At 40.2% G+C, this 25,642-nt stretch overlaps 1 protein-coding gene across 8 annotated transcripts in view; it reads right to left on the bottom strand.

The window, feature by feature from the left end:
• APC (APC regulator of WNT signaling pathway) overlaps positions 1-25,642 on the bottom strand; it is a 202,775-nt gene that overhangs the window by 113,423 nt on the left and 63,710 nt on the right. For all 8 annotated transcript variants that reach the window (XM_039545887.1, XM_039545894.1, XM_039545891.1 and 5 more), the window contains 2 exons: positions 18,982-19,066; positions 18,269-18,470 (listed from right to left, as the gene is read on the bottom strand). In XM_039545887.1, the coding sequence (XP_039401821.1) occupies positions 18,269-18,470; positions 18,982-19,066 (287 nt within the window). The remainder of the gene's footprint in view (positions 1-18,268; positions 18,471-18,981; positions 19,067-25,642) is intronic.

Genomic DNA, 25,642 nt, shown 5'->3' with positions numbered 1-25,642 from the left:
GCAACATCCCCCTTGTTCAGCTCCTAGGTGGAAGCATGGCCAGGAAGCTCTGCACGCTCCCTCTGCCTACAGGCACCGCCCCTGCCGCTCCCATTGGCCACGGTTCCCAGCAATGGGAGCTGCGAAGCCAGCGCTCTCAGCAGGCACAGACTGCCTGGCTACACCTCCGTGCAGGAGCTGAGCAATGGGGACATCCCCACTTCCCAGGAAGTGCAGTGTAAGAAAGGAGCCTGCTGGCCCCGCCAAACCCCCTGCTGCCAGCACCAGCAGGGGTCCTGGGCCGTCCTCATTCCCCCAAGTCCCTGCGTCACCCTCAGGCTGAGCACCCATGGGCCAGGCTCTGCAAAATTTAGTCAGGGGTGCGTGTGTGTGTGTGTAGGTAGGTATACACAGAGAGAGAAAGAGAGAGCGAGCGCGCGCGCGTGTGTGTGTAGGTAGAAGTCAAGACCAGGTCACAGGCCGTAAATGACTAAAACATATCCTCAATTATAAGAATGGCAGCAAATACAAGTAAACATTGATATATACATAAAGTGTCAAATTGAAAAGATGGGACTTGGTAATGAAGGAACTGAACAAGAAGTTCAGAGATCTATGTTCTGTTTTTCTGTCCCTGGCTCTGCTGTCAACCTGCTGTGTGACTTTTGGCAAATCATTGGAAATGCTCTGTGTCTTAGTTCCACTGTGAAATGGAAGTATAATACCTCTCTTTCTTTGTAAAAGCACTGTGAAATCCACAGATGAGAAGCATTATATGAAAGCTAAGTATTATTAGATCTATGCTAATTTATATCCTGTGCAATCCATTTGAGACGATTTTATTTTCTCTTTTTGGTGGTATACTTCTCCCAATGTAGCAAACTAACTACCTTTTTAAAAAATAAGATACTAGCACTACAAGAAAAGCTGTACACCTCAATACTCCATTATAGCAAAGTCCCAAAAATATTTGCTGTCTTTGTACTATCCTATTGCCTCCTCCCTCCCATTCCAAATGATGGATTCAAAACAAAAGAAATTGATTAAATGGTGATTACGGACCATTTCTTTTACATTAATAAGTATTTATAACAAGTTAGTAAATTATCAAAATTTACAAGCATGTTAGAGCCATGAGTAGTACATGTTATAGATGGTTATAAGCACAATCTATAAAACTGACTACCCATTTAATTTCTCTTTATTAGTCTTTTTATGAAATATAATTTTATTCCAATACAGAGTGTGACTATATTTTCTTTACTGCAATTCCCTATAGTTATTATATGGTATAGACAAAAACATAATAATTTCAAGGCTCTGATCCTGCAACTAGATCCATATAGGTAGACCCTACTTCCATACAAACTTCCATTGAGATCAGTCTCTTCTAAATATCTACTAGTTTCTTCTAAAAGTCTCTCCTGTTAGTACTTTTCCCTTCTGAAATGCTCATATTGCTCTTTGACAGACATTAGAGAAAAGGAAAAAATTGTAGGTCCAAGTAAATCTCTCTAATAGATATTTCAGATGAATCATTGCTCCAATAGGTAGGCCTTTCTCAATCTAGGTTCCTATAAACGTATTGTTAACTTTATCCCAATAGTAATGGATACAACCTTCCCTAAGATAGCAACTATTCAGAATTCACTGCCAAACGTTTCAGTATATCTATACAACTGGACAAAAAACTCTCTGGTGATTTATTTTTAAGCATTAAATGAATACAGTATTCATAAAAAGGTACTGGACTGAAAAGCCTGAGAACTGAAGTAAGCTATTTAATAATAGGATAGGATGTTAACACATAAAATTGCCTGTTATTATTTTCCTTTCCCTAGCTTCTGTCTCTTTATCTCTCTGTCCTTAGATTGTGAACTCCTTGGACAGGACCCATGTCCCTTCTTGAATCCTTGTCAAGCACAGAGTACAGTGCACAAATATTTTTAAACAGAATAGATAGCAGTAGCACAAGCTCCTTCTACTACCCTGCCAATGTTTCCACGCTGACCTGGACTTGATTGAGCGTCCAAGCCGAAGGATTAATTTAGAACAGTGTTCAGCCTATGTTTTAAAATAGTTATGCTTGGTATTCACCACACTGGCAAACTGTTTAAAACCTGGTTTACTGACAAACTCAATATTAATTACAGAAAGCACCTTAACCACAAGTTACCTTAACTGGACTCAGAATGGCAGCTTTGCAATGGGATCTAGATCACATTATTAATTCCCTAAACTATCCCCTGAGGTTGTTTTCTAATTCATGGATACTTTGGTGGAACTGAGAACAATACCTACTATGGAAATGGCAAGCTTTAAAATATCTGAAAAAACAACAGGAGCCTAGTTATTTTGGATCTTTTTTAATGGGATTATCTGGAATTCCCACATCTAGCATAAAGACATCCACCAAAAATGAATTGTAATCTTAATAACAGCCACATTAGTCTTAAAATAGGTTAATGTGCAGCACACTATTCTACTAACTTCTCATTCACCTAACTGATTCCCCCTCATTTTAGACCCAAAAGACTGCGGTACTGAATATATTTAAATATGAACCTGATGAAGTCTCTTTCCATATCTGACTGTTGTAGTTTCAGTTAGGCTGAACCAGAACTGCTCCCACAATTACACAATAATATGAAGAGAGACAGGACTACATATTTAGACAGATTTTACACTTGTACTAGTGAGGAAAAGACAGAAGAGGGTACTTATTCGAGTGTTGCATGAAGGAACAGAGATGACAGTTGTGAACTGAGATCAGGGCCACCCGGGGCGGGGGGCAAGTGGGGCAGTTTGCCCCAGGCCCCCAGGAGAGTTTTTCGGGGCGCCTGGAGCAGGGTCCTTCACTCGCTCCAGAGGCCCCGGAAAACTCTCACGGGGCCTGGGTCCCCGGAGCTTCTTCCACTCCGGGTCTTCGGCGGCGGGGGGTCCTTCTGCTCCGAGGCAGAAGGACCCCCGCCTCCGAATTACTGCCGAAGCGGGACCCACCGCCGAAGTGCAGCCCGGTCTTCGGCAGTAATTTGGCGGCGGGAGGCCCCCACCGTGGGTCTTCGGGGCACTTCGTCGGCGGGTCCCGGAGTGGAAGGACCCCCCGCCGCCAAATTACCGCCGAAGCGGGGCCCCCCCGCCGCCGAAGACCCCAGGCCCCCAGAATCCTCTGGGCAGCCCTGACTGAGATCTACAAAGGTGCAATTAATTCTGTCTTTAAAAGAAATTTTTATTTGTAAAAAAAATTTCTGCAAGTGGGGGTGAGCAGTAAGATGTGGTATATCTTGACTTTAGTAAAGCTTTTGATACTGTCTCGCATGACCCTCTCATAAACAAACTAGCTATCTTCCATTGCTGTCTGCAGTGTTGCTCCATTTTTTTCTCCTGTGTTTCCACCATCATAAACAAACTAGGGACATGCAGCCAAGATGGAGTTACTATAAGGTGGGTGCAAACCTGGTTGGAAAACCGTTCCCAGAGAGTAGTTATCGGTGGCTCACAGTCATACTGGAAGGGCATAACGAGTGGGAATCAGTTCTGGGTCTAGTTCTGTTCAATTATTTTCATCAATGATTTAGATAATGGCATACAGAGTACACTTATAAATTTTGCGAACGATACCAAGCTGGGAGGGGTTGCAAGTGCTTTGGAGGATAGGATTGAAATTTAAAATGATCTGGACAAACAGGAGAAATGATCTGACGTAAATAGGATGTAATTCAATAAGGACAAATGCAAAGTACTCTACTTAGGAAGGAACAATCAGTTGTACACATACAAAATGGGAAATGACTGCCTAGGAAGAAGTACTGCGGAAAGGGATCTGGGGGTCATAGTGGACCACAAGCTAAATATGAGTGAACAGTGTAATACTGTTGCGAAAAAAGCAAACATCCTTGTGGGATGTATTAGCAGGAGTGTTGTAAGCAAGACACGAGAAGTAATTCTTCTGCTCTACTCCATGCTCATTAGGCCTCATCTGGAGTATTGTGTCCAGTTCTGGGCAAAACATTTCAGGAAGAATGTGGACAAATCGGAGAGAGTCCAGAGAAGAGCAACAAAAATGACTAAAGGTCTGGAAAACATGACCTATGAGGGAAGACTGAAAAAAACTGGGTTTGTTTAGTCTGGAAAAGAGAAGACAGAGGGGACATGATAACAGTTTTCAAGTTTGTAAAAGGTTGTTACAAGGAGGAGGAAGAAAAATTGATTTTCTTAACCTCTAAGGATAGAACAAGAAGCAATGGACTTAAATTGCAGCAAGGGAGGTTTAGGTTGGACATTAGGAAAAATTTACTGTCAGGGTGGTTAAGCACTGGAATAAATTGCCTAGGGAGGTTGTGGAGTCTCCATGAGCAGGTTAGACAAACACCTGTTAAGAATGGTCTAGATAATACTTAATCCTGCCACGAGTGCAGGGGACTGGACTAGATGACCTCTTGAGATTCCTTCTAGTTCTATGATTCGATTATTTGAAATGTGAGGCTTTGGATATCACAAAATATTAATCTCTAGAAATGCTTCTATTGACATTAAAAAAACTTTGGGCCTCTGAAATTAAATTCTTTTCAATATTTTATTGATGTCAATGTAAAAAACAGAACTAGTATATCAGAAAAAAATATTGCAGTATTAATATACTACTTTAAAAACTGCATGGAGATTTAACTTAAAGGAAGTGGAAGAAAACAGTCATATGTAACATGAAATATGTGCCAGATACCTATTTAAATATAGGAGGTACAAAGATACAAGATTAAAAAAAAATCTTTTTAATCTATAATTCATCTGGCCATTTTGAGAAGTGCATTAAACTCACTTCCAAGCCTTCACCTCTACCTCTTTCTTTATTAATAATGTAATGCTCACAAAAAGTGCCAGATTAAACAGCCCTGGAGACTGGAATCTGCTTATTCACAGAACAGGTATATCATCAACCCACACAGCACTCTGCTAGCGTGCCTCAACACTTAGAGGGACCACCTCTAAGAACACGACAATGAGTTAGTATCCATGCTTATTCAATCCTAGGACTGTCTGCTGAAACAGCTAGCAGGATGTCAATTAGTTTCATGTATGATTATAGTTTGTATGATGTGTAACCTGTTTGTCAGAAACTGGACTGAGAACACTAGCCTACTTAATGTAGGCCACAGAGCAACCAGCAGACAGTAATAACTTCCAGTCATAAGCAATCTTAGCTGGATCGGAACCAATTTACTAGAGGTGAAAGACTCTGTATCCCAATACAAATCTCGTAAGACATTGTCTCCTACTTTTTAAGGATCTGGTTTTTTACCCTCACTCGATACCTACTACAACTGCTGAACTGTCAGTACAGATGAGGATAGAGTGAAGAAGAATATGAGTTTTGAACAAGAGCAGAGCTCTCAAACTCATCTTAAACTCAAAGCCATTGTTGCAATTTATTTTCCACTCAGGTTCTCAGTCTCTAGACTTACTGAGAATGAATGGTTTCTCCTAATTCTACTGTTGGCATCTGTTGCAATCACCATGTAATGGGGACCTTTGCAGAGGAAGTCACCAAAAACAATTGGTGGAGTTTTCTCACTAACTCAAGAAACTCTTCTTGTCTATCATGATCCTGTTCCCAAAGTCGCAGTCCTCAAGACTCCATTGACAAAGCAGGAATAATGTCAGAGCTTAAGAATGTCACCAGACACTTGATACCAGCTCTGTTATGGGTGAAATGATTTCCAAAGGTTTCATAACCTCTGGATTGAAACAAGAAGCTACCCAGAATTCATCACGTCCACGGTCTTGAGATCTGGTTCTTTACTGGGATCACAGTGACCTTACCCGTATTAAAGAGAGCCCCAAATGTACCAGTAGTTGAGATGGGTCCACGGTTCTCTTCTTTTTGTTGATGACAAAGTCCAGTGCCCTGAGGAAAGAGGACTTCAGTTCCAAACCCTGGAGAGCATCTTGTGTTGTTGCTGCCCTGATCAATCAAGTGTGGAGGCAGATGTGTATCTTTCTATACCCGAGAGAAACTGCTATCTTGAAAATACTCTGAGGGTAGAGCGAACTACCTGAAAGCGTTTCCTACTTTGAAATGCAATGAACTATAGAACCCTGTGTCAATACAAAATTTGTATCCACATCCGATCAGCAAACATGGTCAACAGTTATCCATAGATTTGCAGGGCTCTAACAAGCTATCATTTTAGAACATAGAGATAAGCATCTTTAACACTGGTAGATGCAAGGAAATCTCCTGGCTCAACTGCTGCACTTAGGTCTCAAAGGGCCTCTATCTTTAATTTCTTATATGTCATCTAGCCAAATTAGATCAAACTCCAGAGGAGTTGTCTCCATGTAATCCAGAGCAATAAATAGGAAAGAATATATACTGAATTTCTAATCATATGGAATCAGAAATACCCCAATTAGTTTTATGTTGCTGATGGCTGTAACTGCCACCCCTCCATTTCCTGGGATTCAAGGGGAACTAACAAAGTCAGCTCTTGGCTGGGTTTAATTCTATGTGGTACCCTGACGTGCTGTAACAGGTTTTTGTGTTTCACAGTTCTTGAAAAAGTAGTGAAGTCTATTCCCTAAAGAAACGAAATATATGGCTCTTGTCTCTGGTGTCTAAAAGATTCTTTATTAGCCTTGACAGAGCCTGACATCCTGATTCAGCCCATTGGATCTGGCTGGAGAAGCCTCTGGATCTGAACCTGAATATGGACTTCAACAATGGACAAATCATGGGCTATTCCTCAAAGAGGAGTAAGGTTACTTATTATCTGGCAGAAATGCCTCTTGTTTTGCATTCCAGCAAGACAGATGGTAACCCAGCTCCTGATGTCCCACCAGGGGGCCCTGTGGTAGAACAAAATGGGTCTAGCTGAATAGAAATATACTGTGGCTGAGGAGTGGCTGCATGAGCTGGGCAAGGCAGATATCTTAGTGACAGGTCCTCCAAAGCTGTAGGGTAAAGAAAACAATGACTGACAAACCTTTGAGCATGTTTCTTCCCTTTATCATACCTCATTCACTTAGTCTTACAGAAGAGGGATAGGCTTCAACAAGCTGCAATCAGTGACAATCCTGATTTCCATTGCAGAGGGCTTTGGCAAAGGCTGTATTAGCTAATTCTGGTCTTTATATGACAGAGAAATTAGCTTAGAACCCTCTACACGTCCCTCATGGATAAAATGTCTGTCTATGCTCTTAGAAAGCATGATCTTGGAAGAGCCCTGGCCACAGAGCACACAGGAGGCAGCTAGCAGCAGGAGAAGCAAACATTTAAATTTATTTCTTAAGAAAGAGCATTTTGAGGCTCCAAGCAAGTTCGGGGCCCCACTATGCTAGGTACTGTAAAAACTGTAGAAACACAAAGAAAACACAGTCTCTGCCATAAGGGACTGCAAATTAATTCTTTCACATCTTTACTGATTTAAATAGACATTGATCAATAAACTTCTCTATAACAATGAAGAAATTTCATTTGGTAATTACTTATGCCTTTTGTCAATCCCTCTCAGATAATTTCAATAACATTTCTATAAGATGCCATGTTTTGACTGCATAATCATTTAGGAAATCCAAAATGCTTAATTGTCTTCAATGACTGATCTGACTTCAGCAATAAACATAAAAAACCCAACAACTAAGCAAAAAAAAAAAAAAGACACCACTGTCTTTTAGTTAAGAAATAATCTAATTTGGCTGACATCTCAAGAAATCAATTAGATTAGACCTCCATTAAAAAGCAACTTCCGCTTTCTACCCTAATTATACAGCAGTACAATTTTTTTCATTAGAGAGCAGTGGAACATGTACACTCACTATGATTGCATAAAGAAACAATACTATTTTCCGAGAAACACCAGCTACATCATCCTAATGTGCAATAAAACAAGTGGATCTTATGGTAAACTTCCAATTTCAAATAATCTGTTAAACACATAATACAGATGTCAGACTTGTACTTTTACAAAAGTCTTTCATAGCTAGGTCTCCAGAAAAAAGATTTTCAAAATTGATATTAGAGAATTCTAAACAACCAAAATCCATTCACAGAACATAAAAATGAATATAAATGATTGCCGTGCTTCTATAAGATGCAGAATACTTAGCAAGAGGAGTGAGACATTTTGGTGGCAGTACAATCTGCTTTGTCAGGTGGAAGCAGAAAAGGACAGAATCATCGAACTGGAACAGACCTCGAGAGGTCATCTAGTCCATCCCCTGCACTCGTGGCAGGACTAAGTATTATCTAGACCGGGGTCGGCAACCTTTGAGAAATGGTGTGCCAAGTCTTCATTAATTTAAGATTTTGCGTGCCAGTAAAAGGTTTTGTGTGCCAGACTGGCAGCGCGGGTGGCAGACGTAACCCCAGCCAGGCAGCGGGCTGAGAGGCTCATCCCACTGCCGGTCTGGGGTTCCGTCCGCTGACCCCTGCCAGCCAGGGTCCCAGCCGCCGGCCCAGCTCAGGCCACTCCCAGCCCGGGTTGGCAAGCGGGCTGAGCGTGGCTGGCAGCTGTGACCCCAACTGGCAAGGGACCGGCGGCCAGAACCCCAGACTGGCAGCAGGCTGAGCAGCTCATCCCGCTGCTGGTTTGGAGTTCCATAATCCAGGCCAGCAGCAGGCTGAGCAGGGCTGGCGGCCGGGACCCTGGCTGGCAGCAGCATGCCACTAAAAATCAGCATGCGTGCCGCAGGTTGCCGACCCCTGATCTAGACCATTCCTAACAGGTGTTTGTCTAACCTGCTCTTTTTTTGCAACACTGTTGCCTCATATTTAGCTTGTGGTCCACTATGACCCCCCCAGATCCCTTTCCGCAGTACTCCTTCCTAGGCAGTCATTTCCCATTTTGTATGTGTACAACTGATTGTTCCTTCCTAAATGGAGTACTTTGTATTTGTCCTTATTGAATTACATCCTATTTACGTCAGATCATTTCTCTAGTTCGTCCAGATCATTTTAAATTTCAATCCTATCCTCAAAAGCACTTGAAAACCCTCCCATCTTGGTATCATTTGCAACATTTATAAGTGTACTCTGTATGCCATTATCTAAATTATTGATGAAGATATTGAACAGAACTGGAGCCAGAAGTGATCCCCCACTGCAGGACCCCATTCGTTATGCCCTTCCAGCATGACTGTGAACCACTGATAACTACTCTCTGGGAACGGTTTTCCAACCAGGTTTGCACCCACCTTATAGTAACTCCATCTTGGCTGCATTTCCCTAGTTTGTTTATGATGGTGGAAACACAGGAGAAAAAAATGGAGCAACACTGCAGACAGCAATGAAAGATAGCTAATTTAGTAATGTCATTTCTGTTACTGAGCAGGGCTTTATATTTGGCTTAGCAGTTTGGCATCACTGCTCCAGTATAGGAGTTCTAGGTTTAAGAGTGGCCTTAGATCTCTCACTCCCCAGGCAGAAGAGGCTAGGCAGCATTGCAGAGTTGCTGTACTTTGTTTTGATAGTGTGGTATCAATGCACTGCACAGCTGCATCTGATTAGCTGATCCATGGACTGAAATTTGTATCAGACACTTAGGAGGATACTTTACCCACCTATCCGGAAGCAAAGTTCCCGTTACCTTGAGAGTTTAAGATGGAAGAATTGTTACAGATCAAAGGAAAAATATCAAAAAACACAAATGATCATCCCATTTTTGTAACTGAAGATTTGTCATATCTGTACACACAACACGTTGGGCCATACTTCTGTTCTCAGTTACATGTGGGCAAATTCAGTGGTGTTGCAGCAGTGCAGATGAAAGTATATCTTGGACCATTACATCCATAAAGTTTTTCTCAATATAAAATGTTGATAATTTATTCTGTTATATGCTAACCCCAATGGAATAGCATAAGTAATAGCCACATGGGCTTCTTTTCTGACAAGTTAGGATTTCCCAAGGCATGTCCATTAAGGTTCGTTCTTGCAGCACCTGGATTCAACTGAAAGTTGGCCCAGAGCTAGTTTGGAGTAATATCCCTCTGTTAACAGAAAGGACAGAAACAAAACATCAACTACACTGTTAATATTTATTATATATGCAGTTATATAATATAATCTGCTATAGTCTTAGGCCATAAAATGAGAAAACGAACCTTAAAACCAATCCAAAATCCTAAAAATTATTTCCTATAAAAATGACTGATTTTTCACCAAGTACAGTAACTTCTGCTCAATGCCAAAAGCAAACCATGTGCAGTTGTCTCTTCTAAGCAGCTAATGCATAAAACATCTATGAACATGAAAAATCTTTGAAGCAAAGTAGCTTGGAAAAGCAACTTAATTTATTAGGCAGTGATGCTTAAATTAGCAAAAGCTGGGATATACTATTAGTTTTGACTGAAAATACTGTCAAAGTTTCAGTCTAGTATGTAAGAAAACTGACATTAAGTTTACACAATACATATCATCATTCATCATTCATTTTATGTTTTTTTTTTTTAAAGAAATGTAAATTGTTGAATTTTTTTTATTTAGCTTATAAGAAGGGGGGGGGGGTCATCAGACATCCACACAAGGTTTTTTTTATATTTATTAGTATGTTATTCCCATTTTAAATTCAAATCAAATCAACACAACAACATATACAACACACAAAAAAAAAAACAACTACATATTAGCTACAAAAAAAAAAAAAAAAAAAAAAAAATAAATAAGTTAAAATATTTTTTAAGTTTCCCCTCAAAAAAAAACAGAAGTTTGCACTATACTCTGCATTCTGCAACTGCCAAAATAAGCCATATGGATATTGCTCGCACTCATTTTAATCTAAAAAAGTTGAAGTTACTAAGCCAGCTGTGTATCTAAAACCGAATACACCAATTGCAAAACCAGGAATGAATCAAACTTATCTAAGAGGATTTGTAAAGCCTTCCCCACTAAAGTTAAGTTTGTGCAACCTCAGAAATACTGTAGCATAGCTAATACTTAGACTGAACACAAACCTTATACCTTTGGAACAACTGAAGTTGCATTAAAACCCCCTAGGACAAGCAAGCATTACTGGTAGCCACTAGAAATGCTTAGGAAAGAGGCCCAGGCAAAAGAAGTGAGCTAGTGCGGAAAGAGGCAAGTAGTGGTCGGACACAGAAAAAGGGTGAGAAAAGGTCAGAGAAAACACACACAGAAAATGGAAGACAAAACAGAAGGAATACGAATATTTTATTTAGACCATTTACCAGCATCTCGTCAGTCCCAGACAAGTTGTCCAGTCCAGTTCTCTGCTGATGTGTTACGGGAGTGATAAAGGCCAGGGTACTAAACTCGCTAAACTAGAAAAAACAAACAGGGCTCGACCCTCACTTAACAGTTAGACATGTGCTAGTGAAGGGATACTGTTTCACTCTTAACAAACCTCTGAAATGAGTTTCGGACAAAACAGAGAACATGTAATACAAAATGAATTCTAAGCATGTGAAAGCACACATTAAAACATATTTAACAGCTATAGCAGAGTAACTTACTTAAGAGTTGATTTTTCATACATTTTATTTCTACTTAGTAAAAATGTGTGAATCTGGCAGGGAGCTGAGGGCTATGGTGGGCGTATTGGGATGAATTTCATGGCTGTAATAGGTCACTGGAGTGGGAACTTTTTTCTCTTTTTGGTTTGAGAAAATTGTTGTACTTATTTTTCTTGTTTAAATTGTTTTAAACTTTTAATGTATGTCAAAGATTCATTGAACTTTCAGAAAGCTTTGGGTTTTTTTTAAATTAAATAAAATACATATCTGATAAATATGTCTATATTTAAGAATAGAAAGTTAGCATGCAAACATGTCAAACAAATTTAAACACAAAACATAGGAAAATAAAGTTAAAATACTTTTAGGTTAGTTACCTTACAGTAACTGTGGTTCTTCAAGATAGGTTCTCTCTATATAGTACATTGTTGTTGTGCATGTGCCCCAGGCACTTGAGTTTGGATTCTTCAGGCCAGCAGCATCCATTCATCGACACAGCACAGTGAAGACACCACAGTAAGTCGACCTAAGCTACATCTACTCCAGCTATGTTATTCATGTTGCTGGAGTAGCATAACTTAGGTCAATTTACCCTGGTAGTGAAAACAAGCCCTAAGGGTCATCATGCCTCCAACCCAAGGGAGTAATGGCAAGGCAACCCCAATCACCCCTCGGTCCCTTCACCAATGCAAAAACTAGGTGTTCTCAGACTCCACATCAGCAGAGAAGGAGGGTGGGGCATGGAACACACTGGACAACACATCTTGAACTACAATTACTGTAAGGTGAATAACATTTTCTTCTTTGAGTGCTTTTTATATATATTTTCATTCCTCTTTTGGTCATTCACAGGACATATATACTAGGAATCTATTTGAACAATGATTGTAAGATGGCTCTGCCAAAATAAGCATTGGATCTTGATGTTTCTATTATGAAGTACAGTTGTGTAAGCATATGTGTATAATTCCAAGTTGCTGTCCCACATATTTCTACTATAGGAACGCTTTCCAAAGAAGCAGCAGAAAGCTGCTTAACCCCAGTGGGGTGAGTGGGCTGTAGTCCTCGAGGGTGGATCTCAGTTATCTGTTTGATAACCTAATTTAATACAAGCAGAAAACCAGTTCAATTTGTGTTGTATTGATACACTCTGACCTTGTGTTGATACACTCTGACCTTGCATGCTCACCCATACCTGCATAAACAACAAATAACCTAGGAGATGCCCTAAATGGTTTAGTGCTATCTAGATAGAAGTGTGAACTTTATTTTTGCATTTGTTGGAATGTGGCTTGGGAAAAATACAGGCATGTATATTATTTGGTTGAAATGGAAGTCAAAGACTAGCTTCGGCAAAAACTTTGGGGAAGGTAACAAGGTCCTCCTGTCTCTATGAAACACCATATACGGAGGTCCCATCACTCTACTGCCCTTCTGGCCAATGTTATAGCCACTATGAAGACTATTTTGATGGACAAGTGGAAGAGGAAACGTAGCATGGGGCTCAAAGGATGGATCCATCAGCACTAGGTCGAAACCATGGAAAGAGAGGCTTCCTGGATGGGGGAAGTACCTGCATAAGGCCCTTCAAGAATCTAGCTACTGTGGTACATGAGAACATTCAATGGCCCTGAATGGGAGCATGTCAAGCTGAAATGGCTGCTAGGTGAACATTAAGGGAATTTACAGACTGTCTTGAATTCTTTAAGGACAGGAGATATTCCAGTATATCAGGTATGCAAGTTTGAGATAACTGATGTTGGTGGGATTGAGTGACTAAACCAGTGGTCCCCAATGTGGTTTATGTGCGCCTGCCTAGTGCCCAGCAGGGGAGAGAAGCCACGGCACCATGCCTGCTGGGGACAGAGAACTCCGGGGCTGCAGGCTGCAGGCGCCAGTGTTCTCTGTCCTCCCGGCTTCTCTCTGGCTTCTCTTTGCACTGCCCAGACTGGCGCCAAAAAAACCCAAAACAAAAACGAAACAAAAAAAACCAAACCACTCCGACTCTGCAGAATGGACGGAATGCCGCCCCATAGCATATGCTCCACTGGTGCCTGCAGCCAGCCCTGTATGTGAGTAATTGTTGGCGCCCGCCACACTCTTCTGAAAACATGAATGTGCTACTCACCACAAAAAGGTTGGGGACCACTAAACCAACCTTTGAAGAGACCTTTCTACTGTGGATAAGGATATTCTGTACCTCTACACAGTAGCTTCTCTCTCTACTGATGTTAGCCAGTCAGGCTTCATGGTATGAGGTGCATGGATGATCTGAAGGGAACATCTACCCCTTCATTTGTGATATTACATCTGGCTGAAGAAGTAATTGGACTGGAAGACTAACTGAGACATTCACCAGATCTGAGAACCAGAACTGCTTTGACCAGACTGGTGCCAGCATGATCATCTTGGCTGAGTCACCAGACGACTCTTGGGATTAGTGGAATCAAAGGATATGTACATCAAAGGGGGTCGGGATCTAATCACTTCTGACAGAGATCCGTGGTCCTTGCCACTTCTGGAGCAGAATTTGTAACATTTTTTATTCTCCTTTGTCACAAAATAGGTCTGTGGATCAACCCCACTTTGTGAATATTATTGTCTCCTTCACTGACCATTAGAGGCCCTTGAAAACTGCCTGCTGGAGTTTGCACAATATTCTGCAAACATGGTAAGTGACGTGCTATTGGGGTAATCTCATGCCACGTGCACCAATTCCAAATGCATACAGTCTCTTGACACCGAGGAGCAGATTTTGCTCCCTGCTGCTTGCTGATATAAAACATCACTGTGGTGTTGTGTGTTGCAATCTGAATGACTAAGCCTCTGAGAATCCTTGGGGAAAAAATGGCCCTTAGCTCTAAAATGTTTGTGTGTAACCAGGCTTCCTGAGAATCCAAAGGCCTTAAGTCTGAAGATTGTCTAGGTGGGCTCCCCATCCTAGACTGGAGAAATCTATGTTTAGCATCTTCGATGGCTGTGGTGGAAGATACTTGCAGAGGGTTCTTCCACCACTTTAATGGTGACAGAACTTTTGGAGGAAACTGCACCTTCATCTCTAGATGTTTGTCGGGTTGATATACTGATTTCAATGACCTTTGCATGCACTGGAGGGGAAATCTTGCATGATATTTTACATAAGTGCAGGAGGCCATGGACACCAGATATCTGAGACAAGTTCTCACCAGTGTCTGATGATGACATTGTAGGCAATTATCTAGATCTTCTATGGCTTGAAATCTTTTCCTGGGGCAGATAGGCCCTTATTGAAGGAGATGCCAGAACTGTCCTCATAAATTCTATCCTCTGAGTTGGAATTAACACTGATTTCTTTATGTTGAATCTGAGGCCTAGAGAGGCAAAAAGTTGTATGTTATATGTTACATGGAGCCTGTTACCTGTTATAGAGACTTTCCCCGAATGAGCAGTCATCTAGGTATGGGTAAACCTGGAACCTTCATTTCCTCAAGTAGGTTGCCACTACCGCAATGTATTTGGTAAATACCCTGGCTGCTGTTGATACATCAAAGGGTAGCATTCTATACTGATAGTATTATTTGCTCATCTGAAACCTTTGGTATTTTCTGTGGGCAGGATGGATTACTATATGAAAGTAAGCATCCTGGAGATTGAGAGCTGCATACCAGTTCTGTGGATCTAGAGAGCGAATTATAGAGGCCAGTGTAACCATCTTGAACTTGAATCTGAAGATGGAAGTGTTCAGCTGTCTCAATTCCAGAACAGAGTACCAGCCCCCTTTTTTCTTGGATATTAGAAAGAAATTGCAGTAAAATCCTTTTCCCCTTATGCTCTTGAGGACTGGAATTGGATAGAGCATCCACCTCTATGTTTCTAGACAACCCCAGTTGTCTGTAGTAATGGTGTTCCAAGCCCCACAAAAATAAAAACAAATGATTCCCAAACAGAGGCAAAATAAAAGGGATATCCAACAAAGGTTGTACACATGTCCTGACCAAGGAGTCAAATCTGCAGCTTTGATGAGGTCATCATAGAGTAGTATGATGATGCAGCTGAAACATTCTTTGAAACCTGATACTTCTTGTGAGGCTCAGATGGTTTGTGCTGTGAAAAGTAGGGATGCCTAAGATATAGTTGTGGCCTGACTTACTTCCTTTTTAAAGTGTGTGTGTAAACCTCCAAAACTTTAGGGTCACCCTAGAGTCTGTTAGAGAATGTAAGGACTCATCACTTCTTGGGTTAAAAAAGATCTCTCCTTCAAATTGCAGATTCTCTATTATTAATTGTACCTCTGTAGGGATGCCAGATTGGAGCAAGAGGATTGGTCACTGAGATGGCCATAGATCTGGCTGTTGTGTCTGACACATTGAGAGCTGCATGCAACCATCTCTCTCTCCAAGATAATGAGCTCGAATGATGTCATGATGAATCTTGTTGGAAAATTTGGAGATAGCATCTCAATTTTAATAGTCATATTTCACCAAAAAGGTCTGATAATTGGCAATCCTCAACTGCAAACTGACTGATGAGTAATTTTTGCAACTGAATAAATCTTGTTTATTGGGATCCTTATCTCAGTGTTTGATTTTAATGACCCATGATGGTTAGTTCTTTCATGGACCTTTGCTACAACCAAAGATCCAGGTACCAGGACAGTATAAAATTGCTCATAGCATTCAGAGTACCTGAAAATGGTGATGTGCCCATTTTGATGTCAGCAATAAGAAAGCAGCCATCTGTCAGTGTAGCTTGTTTGACTCCAAAAGGCCCTCATTTATGAGCATTGTAAGGCAACCTGGCAGAGATATGTAAAATGTTCAGATGCTTGTGTGACTTCTTCTGGATAACTTCCATGATCCTGTGCTGTAACTCCTAAAAGGTCTTATAGACATCAGGCTATGTACTGGACATTGAAGGTACCACTGCCTCATTAGGAGGTGATGATATACAAGTTGGCACAGCCTGGTCATTAGTCTAACTCTTCCTTATCAAAGCCTTGTTCCTGCTGAGCAGTAGGTGGAACTGATGCCCTATACCCCTGATGGCTCAGTAGAGAGGGAGACCTAGCTCTAGACTGTGTGGCAGAAGCAGGCTTTTTGACAGGTTGTAGTCCCCATCGTGCTCAGTATGAGCAAGGTACTGGCAATGATATGACACCCATTGGGGTGGGTACCAAGAGGCATTGTTTCTCCTAGAGTTTTTGGGCATTGGATAATAGCAGTATGCCCTAGAATCCCTTTCTGATATGTAGATAGCAAAGGACCTACACCCCAGTGAATGAGAAGGTGGCACCTCCCTGGTACAGGCAGAACCAGAGGAGGGAGAAAGAATAATCTTCTTCTAATGCAGAAGCAGTTGTAGTTGGGGTGCTAGGCAATCACTCAGTATACTGTCTACTCAGTATCGTAAGTGTACTTGGTACTGGAAAGGCAGTAGTGGATGGTACAAGAGGAATTTTGACCACTGACAACTGCAGTGATTCCAAGACCACGGAGACTCTGACGTCTATCAAAGCCATAAAGACGTGTGAATGGAAGTGGTCAGTACCAGTACCAAAGACATCAGTATCAGGGACCTCTGTGCTCCAAAGGCAGGGTGGCCAGTGTTTGAGTGTCATAGAGTCAGAGTTCAAGACCAGAAGGGACCAACAGATCATCTAAGTCTGATCTCCTGTATATCACAGGCCATAAATACCCCACCCAGCACCCTGGGTTTCAGAGGGACCCTCCCTGGGCCTTGAACTACCCTTCTGAGAAGCAGAATGAGAGGGTTCCTGCTGTTTAGTGCTAGGACCTGATGAGGGGGACCTAGATCTATACCCCTTAGAGGACCAGTGATCCTTTCTTCCCCTATAAGCAGAAGTTTTACTGGACACTAAGGAAGATCCCTCCAGGTATGTCTACACAGCAAAGAAAATCCTGCAGCTGGCCCATGTCAACCAGCTCAGGCTTGTGTAGCTCAGGCTTGGAGCTGTTCATGGCTGTGTAGACTTCCAGGCTTCTGCAGAATCACAGTGCTTGGGTTCCAGCCCAAGCCCGAAAGTCTACATAGCTACAAAACAGAGTTGGAGCCACAGTCTGAGCCCCACGAGCCCAACCCAGCCACGGGTTTTTCTTTGCCATGTATCGATACCTTCAGAGACCCTCAGAGAGCAGACTTTTTGAAGACGTCTGCTAAAGAATTTCAGTTCCAGACACTCCACTCCATAGTCCTGTTCATTAAAAACAGTTTCAGGTAAACTTCTCATCTTTTGTGGTCTGTTCGAGAAAAACTTGCAAATGGCACATCTCTCTGGAATGTGCCTTAATTGCTGAAGCACAATATCCATCATTATGGATATCCATCATTAAGGGGCATTACTGCCTCACAAGAAGGACACATCTTAAATCCTGGAGACCTCTGTTCTATCATAAGGGCTGGACAGTACCAGATGAAGTCCTTCAGAGAAAAAAGTTTTTTTCTGCCTTTTTGTTTTTTTAAAATCAAAAGGAAACACTTAAGTATCAAAAACATGCTAACACTAACTCAAGACACTGTTGGCCCAAAAAATCCAAAATCAAGTGCCTGGGGTGCAACAGTGGAACACATATGGACAAACGCTTGAAGTAACAGTATATGTTTTAATTGCACTTTATTCTGTATTTAATGGAACCAAGAATCTACAACAGATTTAAGCGTTCATCTAATTCAGAGTATGCTGTTGCCCAAAATAAATACAAGTGATGGCTGAATAATATTAGTATGGGGGGATATTTTTCATTTTATTTTAATGATTTCACCAAGTTTATATTTTTAAAATTAAAAGAAGTTGATGCACAATTAACACCAATTAAAAAGTTACCTTTCTTTCTCTAGTTCTTCTAAATAACCTGTGCTCTCTCTGCTTCCATTCATAAACCCTCTTCTTGGAAATGATCCCATGGGAACAGGGCTGCACTCTCCTGAACGGCTTGACACGGACCCTTCCCTGCTTCCATATGAACGCAAGGACATCTTTGGCCTTAGCTTCACTCCAGGAAAGTTACCGCTATCCAAATTCAGTTCTGAATGAAAAATAAAGATCAAAGCTTTGTAGAGCAAAAGCTTAATAGCAGCAAACCTAAAAGACTGTATACACTTTAATTTTATATTTTGTGTGTGTCATGTAAACAAACTTTTTTTGTCTTTGGGTTGGTGGAAACAAACAGGTTTTTCTACAGATCCCAAAGGAAAATATTGCGTAAACCAACCAACCTTGATAGTACAGTTGGAGGATCATGTTATTAAACAAAAAGGTAATAAACCACTATTTGAGCAATAAAAATCAAGTGTAGTTTTATGGACGTTCAATAAAATGTAGCTTGTGTATCAATAGTATTTTGCATGGAGACTTAGGATAAACATTCCAAAAGCACCCATGTGATTTTGGATCTTTAGTCCCATTTTCAAAAGTGATTTAGGCACTTAGGATTCTTAAGTTTCATTGAAAGTCAGTGGGACTTGGCATCCTTTGAAAATATCAGCAACTACAATTGGCAAGCAAGTAACCCTACCTAAAAATCTTTCTGAATTTACCTTTAAGTCGCTCCAACAAATCAATCTGCCCAGAAGAAGCCATTGCCTCATCTTCAATGCTTCCTTGTAGCTGTTTCAGCACCTCCTGCAAAAAAGAGTGGAGCACAACTAAAAAAAAGTCCATACCACAACAATTGAAACACAGAACAAATGTATCTCTTCCTCCCCAAATATCAGATTTCATTATAATAAATAATGCAATATTGTCACAAGTCCACTGCGACATTTCATCTGAACAGTAATCCTCTGTCATTACAACAATTTTATTTGACTTGATTTCAACGTTCTTCCAAACATGATTGCATTCAGGAGTTCATTCCCTTAAAACAACATATCACCTTTTACAGCACAATTCATCTCAGTATTTCAAGGAGTTAGGCGTTATCTTTATATTACACTTGGCGAAATCAAGGTGCACAGAAGTGAAGGCCAAAATTTTCAAACTTTTGTGCCTAAAATTAGTCTTGTAAATCTATTATTTAGGCACCAAAATAAAAGTAGCTTAATTTTCAGAGGAACTGAGCATCTTTAACTCACAAAGACTTCAGTAGAAGCATAGGTGCTCAGTTGCCAAAGTTTTTCCATAGAGACTCATCACTGTAGTAACTAACTATTAAGGGTCATAACATATTACTGCTGCTACCACCTGGCCTATGAGAAAAAGATTTAAGACTCAGACATGTACAGCCTAGAATTTGAAGCAAACATCTCTTTCTGCTCTATACTATAAACTGATCAAATTATATAACTGAGCAAGGAAAAAACATGATGCAGAAAAGATTCACTATAAAAAACACTGATTACTGAATTAAAAGGGGCTTCTAAGCCTCCAGGCCTCTAATGCTCAATGGCCTAAATTCAGGTGGACAATCAAATGTGAGTTAGGTCTGAAAGCTTTCACTATTATAATGGAGACTCCATCAATAACAAAAATAAATTGAAAAGCATTGCCACAAGGCAACCCCCCTCCCCCCAAAAAGGAATAAAAAATTATTTGTCTTGTCTCATGATTTAGAAACTGCTTTTAGAAGAAACTGTAGGCACAGAAAGACCATATCCAAATAATTAAAGAGGTACCCCTTAGCTATTACATAACTGCTCCTACATCATGGATAACTGCTCCTACATCAAGAATTGTGCATCCTTTTGTTTACTGTTACAAACCTAAAGAATTCTAGACAAACAATTACAAATATCCTCTTTCTGTTGCTGTCCTTTGTATTTTAAGGAAATGTCTGCTGAGCCACTCTTCCTCAATGCTAACAATTCCTGGAACACGTACAGCAGAGATACCAGATACATTGTGCTCCACTAAGAAGTAGGGAGGAAGAGAGAAAGAATGGATTCCCTTAGAAGCTAAGATGTTCTATATTATGATAGGGGTGCAATCTTGAAGTCCTACTCAGGCTCCAATTACTGTCCCCAATGCAAATTTCAAGTATAAGGGTTTTGAGGAGACACTTCCACAGGGTAGGGTGCTACGATTTTCCCTGCATCAACTAGGAGGCAGAGCATGGAGCAACTACACAATCACTCTGCAGTCTCTGGGCTGCATAAGTAGTTGTGGCACACTGTTCAATTATAGGCCAGTGTTTCAACCAATGGAACTGTATAGTTCAGGCGCAATAACCTGACCCCATGATTCCCATGCTGCTGAGGGCTAGAGGTAGGGAGAAAGTCTTTGAAATGAGTTATATTTTTTGAAACTCCTGGAGAACAAAATAGAGAATTTATTAAAACAACACTAAAAATGGGTTGCCGTGATGTTGTCAAAGGGAATTGCTCATTCATATATTTTCTTATTTCTCTAACCTAGTCAAATTATTTGTTAAACTAAATGTCAACTTTTTTTCCATTAGTTTAAGGTCAGGTAGCAATTTTCTATCCTGCCAGATTTAAGAGTTGTCACAGATGGTATAAAATATTTTACACCACAGTGATTCAAATTAATTTTTTTTACCCAAGTCCAGGACACAATCTGCAAGCTTTTCTTCTGCTGTACTCCTACTGACTTCTGCAGAACTAGTGAAGGATTTTGAAATTATATCTTTACTCAGAACTGAGGTACAGTTTTGGTGATGTCGTTTTTGTTAGATATGTATGGCCTTGTCTACATACAAATTTGCACCATTTTAACTAGAAATATACCAAAATAAAGAGTATCTACAAAGGGTTTTCCACCAGTTTAACTAAACTGATTTTTAAACAGTAAAAGTTAAACCATTGCAAATTTTGTATACAGATGGCTTAATTTAACACTATTTTCCTTATTTTGGGTCTCCAGGAGGGTGGGATCCTAAGTATGAAGGCTCCAGCAGATCTGAGTCCATCTGTATGAAGTAGAGTTCTGATGCCATATCTACGCTACAGGTGCTACAGCAGAACAACTATGCTGCTGAAGCACCGTCATGTAGATGCTTCATACAGTGATGGAAGAGGTCCCTTCCCCCACCTCATCACTGTAGGTAATCTGCATCCCTCAGCATTGATAGGTAGGTCAACAGAAGCATTCTTCCATTCTAGCTGCATCTACACTAGGACTTAGGTATCTATAGGCACAGCGCTCAGGGGAAGTGATGTAGTTGTGCCCAAGTGCAGAGTAGGCCTCACTGTCAAAACGGCCAAGCATGGGGAAGTTTGTACTGATATAGGCAAAGGAATCATTTAAAGATAGCAATGGAAGGTAGAGTGCCATGAAACATCAGTTTATAGTAAAATTACTGGTTGAACTTGTGATGGCCTTACACGCAATTCAACAGAATTTCTGTGTTTATCTGTCTGTCTGTCTGCAATGCATTAAGTTTTGAACATCACAACTGATCATTTCCAAAATTTCAAGGAATTTTCTAGGCATCAATATATAGAATCCAATTGACTGGGGGAGAGGGAGGAGGAAGAATCAGAAAACCAAAACAGGGGGAACATGGGGAATAAATAGAGACCCTGCCATTTGATTAGCACAGTCACAGCTTCAAGCACGTGTGGAATTGTCTATAGATCAAACAACTGGTTGATGGCACCAATTAATGCCTTCCTATGTAACTATAACCCTGCTCAACCTCCCAATAGAGTTTTATATGTTGACACTGTGAATGATTTATCTCCCAGACAGAAAGCAAAATAATGATGGGGAAAGGGAAATGGGAGTCAAGTGGGGAAGGGGACATGCACATAGCCCTTGCCCCATCTCACTAAAAACACAAGTACATCCACACCGGGTCAGACCAATGGTCCATCTAGCCCAGTAACCTGCCTTCAGATAGTGGCTGGTGCCAGATACTTCAGAGGGCAATTTATCAAGTGATCCATCTCCTATCATTCAGTCCCAGCTTCTGGTAGTCTGTTGGGTCTGGGTTTATTATGACAGAACTGTCACTGTTCTTTACATGTTTTGTTTCTCTAACTTTAATGAGCTTCTGTTTGTTTCAGATACTTTCATTTATCTGAAACTTTAAATTTATTCAGAGTGTAGCAAAATAAACCAATACTTCTCCTGAAATAACATTTGAGGTAGATGTAAACAGCTGCCACAGATATCCCTATCTTGGCATCAAGTTGGGTTAATTTGCAAAAAAACAAGATATATTGAACTTGCTGGACCATTTAAATGTAAGCTCTTGTTTTTAAGAGGGTCGGTCATTACATTCAAGTGAGCTTTCCTTTGAGATGCAAGGGAGGTGCAGACACTTGTCAACTCCAGGAGAAAATCTAGATATGGAATGGCTTTAAAAGACACAGTCAGCTGTCTGGGTTGGTGATTTTGACTGACAGCTCTGGTACCTAGTCAAAAAGAATTCAGAGCCTGATTTTGCATATTTAGTGACATGGTCTTCAAATCTGATGTTCCAAATATTATCTATGAATGTACCTGGCCTTGACTGAAGTGACATTCATTTTCACACTACATCACACCTCATCATATATTTCTTACTATGTTTGTAATCAGAATAGATTTAAATGTTTATGTGTAAAAGCAACTTTTTCTGGTATCAGATTAAAAGATTGCAAACTGTACAACACAAGATAAAAACTAGTACATATTCTACATAATTTAGAATGTCAAGATTTAGGACTGCAACCTAATCAAATGAAAAAATGCTGAAAGTTTCCTAATGTTTGGTAACTGCACACAAAGGTGGATGGATCTTTTATATTCATCTCCAGTTTTGTGCATCTCTCCCGTTAACACAGGTTTTAAAAGGAATAGACGTGTGGCTGTAAAATGTAAATATAAAAACAAACTCAAGTAGGTCTATAGTCAAATGCACTGAGCAACATTAAAAAATATTGAAATAATGGGGGAAAAAAACCCTTTATTATGCATTTGTAGAGGTGTGACCCAGAGACCACTTGGTGTCAACTGGCAGAGGGCACAGGCATAAATAAGAGTTACAGGTTCTGGTTTCTACATACTAGTTCGTCAAAGAATGTAATGTAAGGTTTCTACTGAGAGCCTGTGTCACACTGTTACTCAATCATTGTGAAATGTATAGATGGATAATACATAAGGAGTTATACATGTGTGTGCGTGGGTGTGTGACCTTAAAATTATGTTCTTAAGGTCAATGACTTGGCACTGGTCACCAGAAGGTGGTAAGTTTCTTTCAGACAGGAGACACGTATCTATCTGCCTGGCTATAATGAGGTTGAGTATTGTATACTTCTCAGTGAACATCTATTTACAGTCTGAGCAAAATGCTAATCAAGCGATTACAGAGTCTTCATGGGAGATTCTAGACAGGAAAAAAGAAGCAGCAGGGGTAATTTTTTTTTTTTAAACAAATGAAGATAATGGATCACTGGAACTATATTGAGGGTGCAGAGATATAACCACCTATTCTTCACTCAGGAGACAAGCTGCCAGCTGATTTGTCTGATGAATAGAAGATTACAACTGATCTGGCTGGCTGATGCTGGGAGAGAAATTTCAAGTGACCCAACCTTTTTGAAACAGGAGTATGCCTTGTTTAGGCTCTAGAAAGCATGCTATGATTTTATTTAATACATAATCATATATTTCCATGAATTCTACTTACTACTTCTTAAATCTCTGTTCTTTGTTAGATACATGTATAGTAAAAACAAGAAGTTTATTTAAGTGCTGTATGTAGAGCAGAGTGGTGATCCTGAGGTGAAACTGGTAAGTTGTGCATACTATTCCTTTGAGAATAGCAGATCTGTGAATTCTGAGTGCGTTCACTGGAACAGGGGGACACTCTGTGCTCAGGAGCTGGATGTCCCTATCATTAACCTCTAAAGAGAGAATGGGGCCTGCAGAAGCCTGAAAGGCAGTGCTTGTGTTGACAAATGCTGGCAGAGTTGGGGAACTGACCCCTGACCCACAGCAGGCATAGACACGGCCTCCTCACGCTCAAGGCAGATGGTAGCAAGGTGTTTTACAACGCTGCTTCCCAAAAGTACCCATTGCTGGAGGTTTCTCCAATATTACTATAACTTTAAAGCATCTCTTACCTGACCTCCATAAAAATCTGAACTTGACACCTGGTTAGTAGTACTAATTATAGTAATAGTCAATAGCATATTGTTGCCTGTTGAAACACTATGGTAGCTCAACCTTTCACTTTAGGAAAATATAACTTCATTTCAAATAACAAATGCTATTAACTTATCAGGTTCTTTGGACAATGATGTTTTCAGTAAGAAAACTAGTAGCTGTATTCATCTGATGTCATGGTGCTCCAGAGCTGTCATTTTCTGTAGCTACATAGTAAAAATTGAACAGAATTCAGTTTATGTCAGATCAGTTTAAATATCCTATTTTGTGCTTAGCAAGAATAGCATGTCCAAAGTCATGTCAGGGACTATAAACATCACCAGCTTGATCTTGCCTAATACTCTTCTCACAAAAATAAGTGTTTTTATTTGATTATTCAATCAACTGGTTTTCTGCAAGCAACCTTTAGAACTATCTGCAAAGCCTAACTCCAAAAGCCAATGCTTCTGGAAATGCAGTAACAGAAAATCGCTAAGGACTCTGCAAATACAAAAAAAACTCAGTCACAGAAAAGGCATCCCTTCCCACTTCTTGTTTAAATGCACATATTCAGTGATATCTGAAACAAATACAGTTTTGAAAATGTATTTTTATGCTGAATTTTGCAGATACTCAAAGTTTGAACATTATTCAGCGTATATGATTTTGGAAAAACCCGATCCCAATTTGTAAATTTGTCAAATTACATTAGCTGAATAATCACACAAGACGAATTCTTAGAGTGTATTTGATTTGATTTCTTTTCCATTGACTAGTATAGTAGGTATTAATAAAAATGCATATGAGCTGATATTTTTGTCTTCTAAACTTATATGTGTTTCAAACCCAATACTTTTGGGAGTTACTTTTTTGGGTTTTTTTGTTTTTGTTTTTTTTTAAAGCTAACCTGCTCATTTTCACAGAGAGAATTCATTCACTCTCTAAAACAAACTACCTTGTTGTCTTGCAGACAAGATCAGACATTGCAGCCGTATTAACTGAGGAAGATTATGTGGACAATTTAAAGAAACTTTGCTATATTCTTTATGCATATTAAAGAAAAGCAGTAAACTCTAGGATTTCTATCAACTTATACAGTTATCAGGTGTCACTGTTTGTTCATTTATTGCCTGTTTGATAGTGCCAGACTAATGGCCCCCCAGAAAG

This window comes from Mauremys reevesii, linkage group 6, assembly GCF_016161935.1.
Source record: "Mauremys reevesii isolate NIE-2019 linkage group 6, ASM1616193v1, whole genome shotgun sequence".
Lineage (NCBI taxonomy): Eukaryota > Metazoa > Chordata > Testudines > Geoemydidae > Mauremys > Mauremys reevesii.
This window is presented reverse-complemented; position numbering and strand designations above follow the sequence as displayed.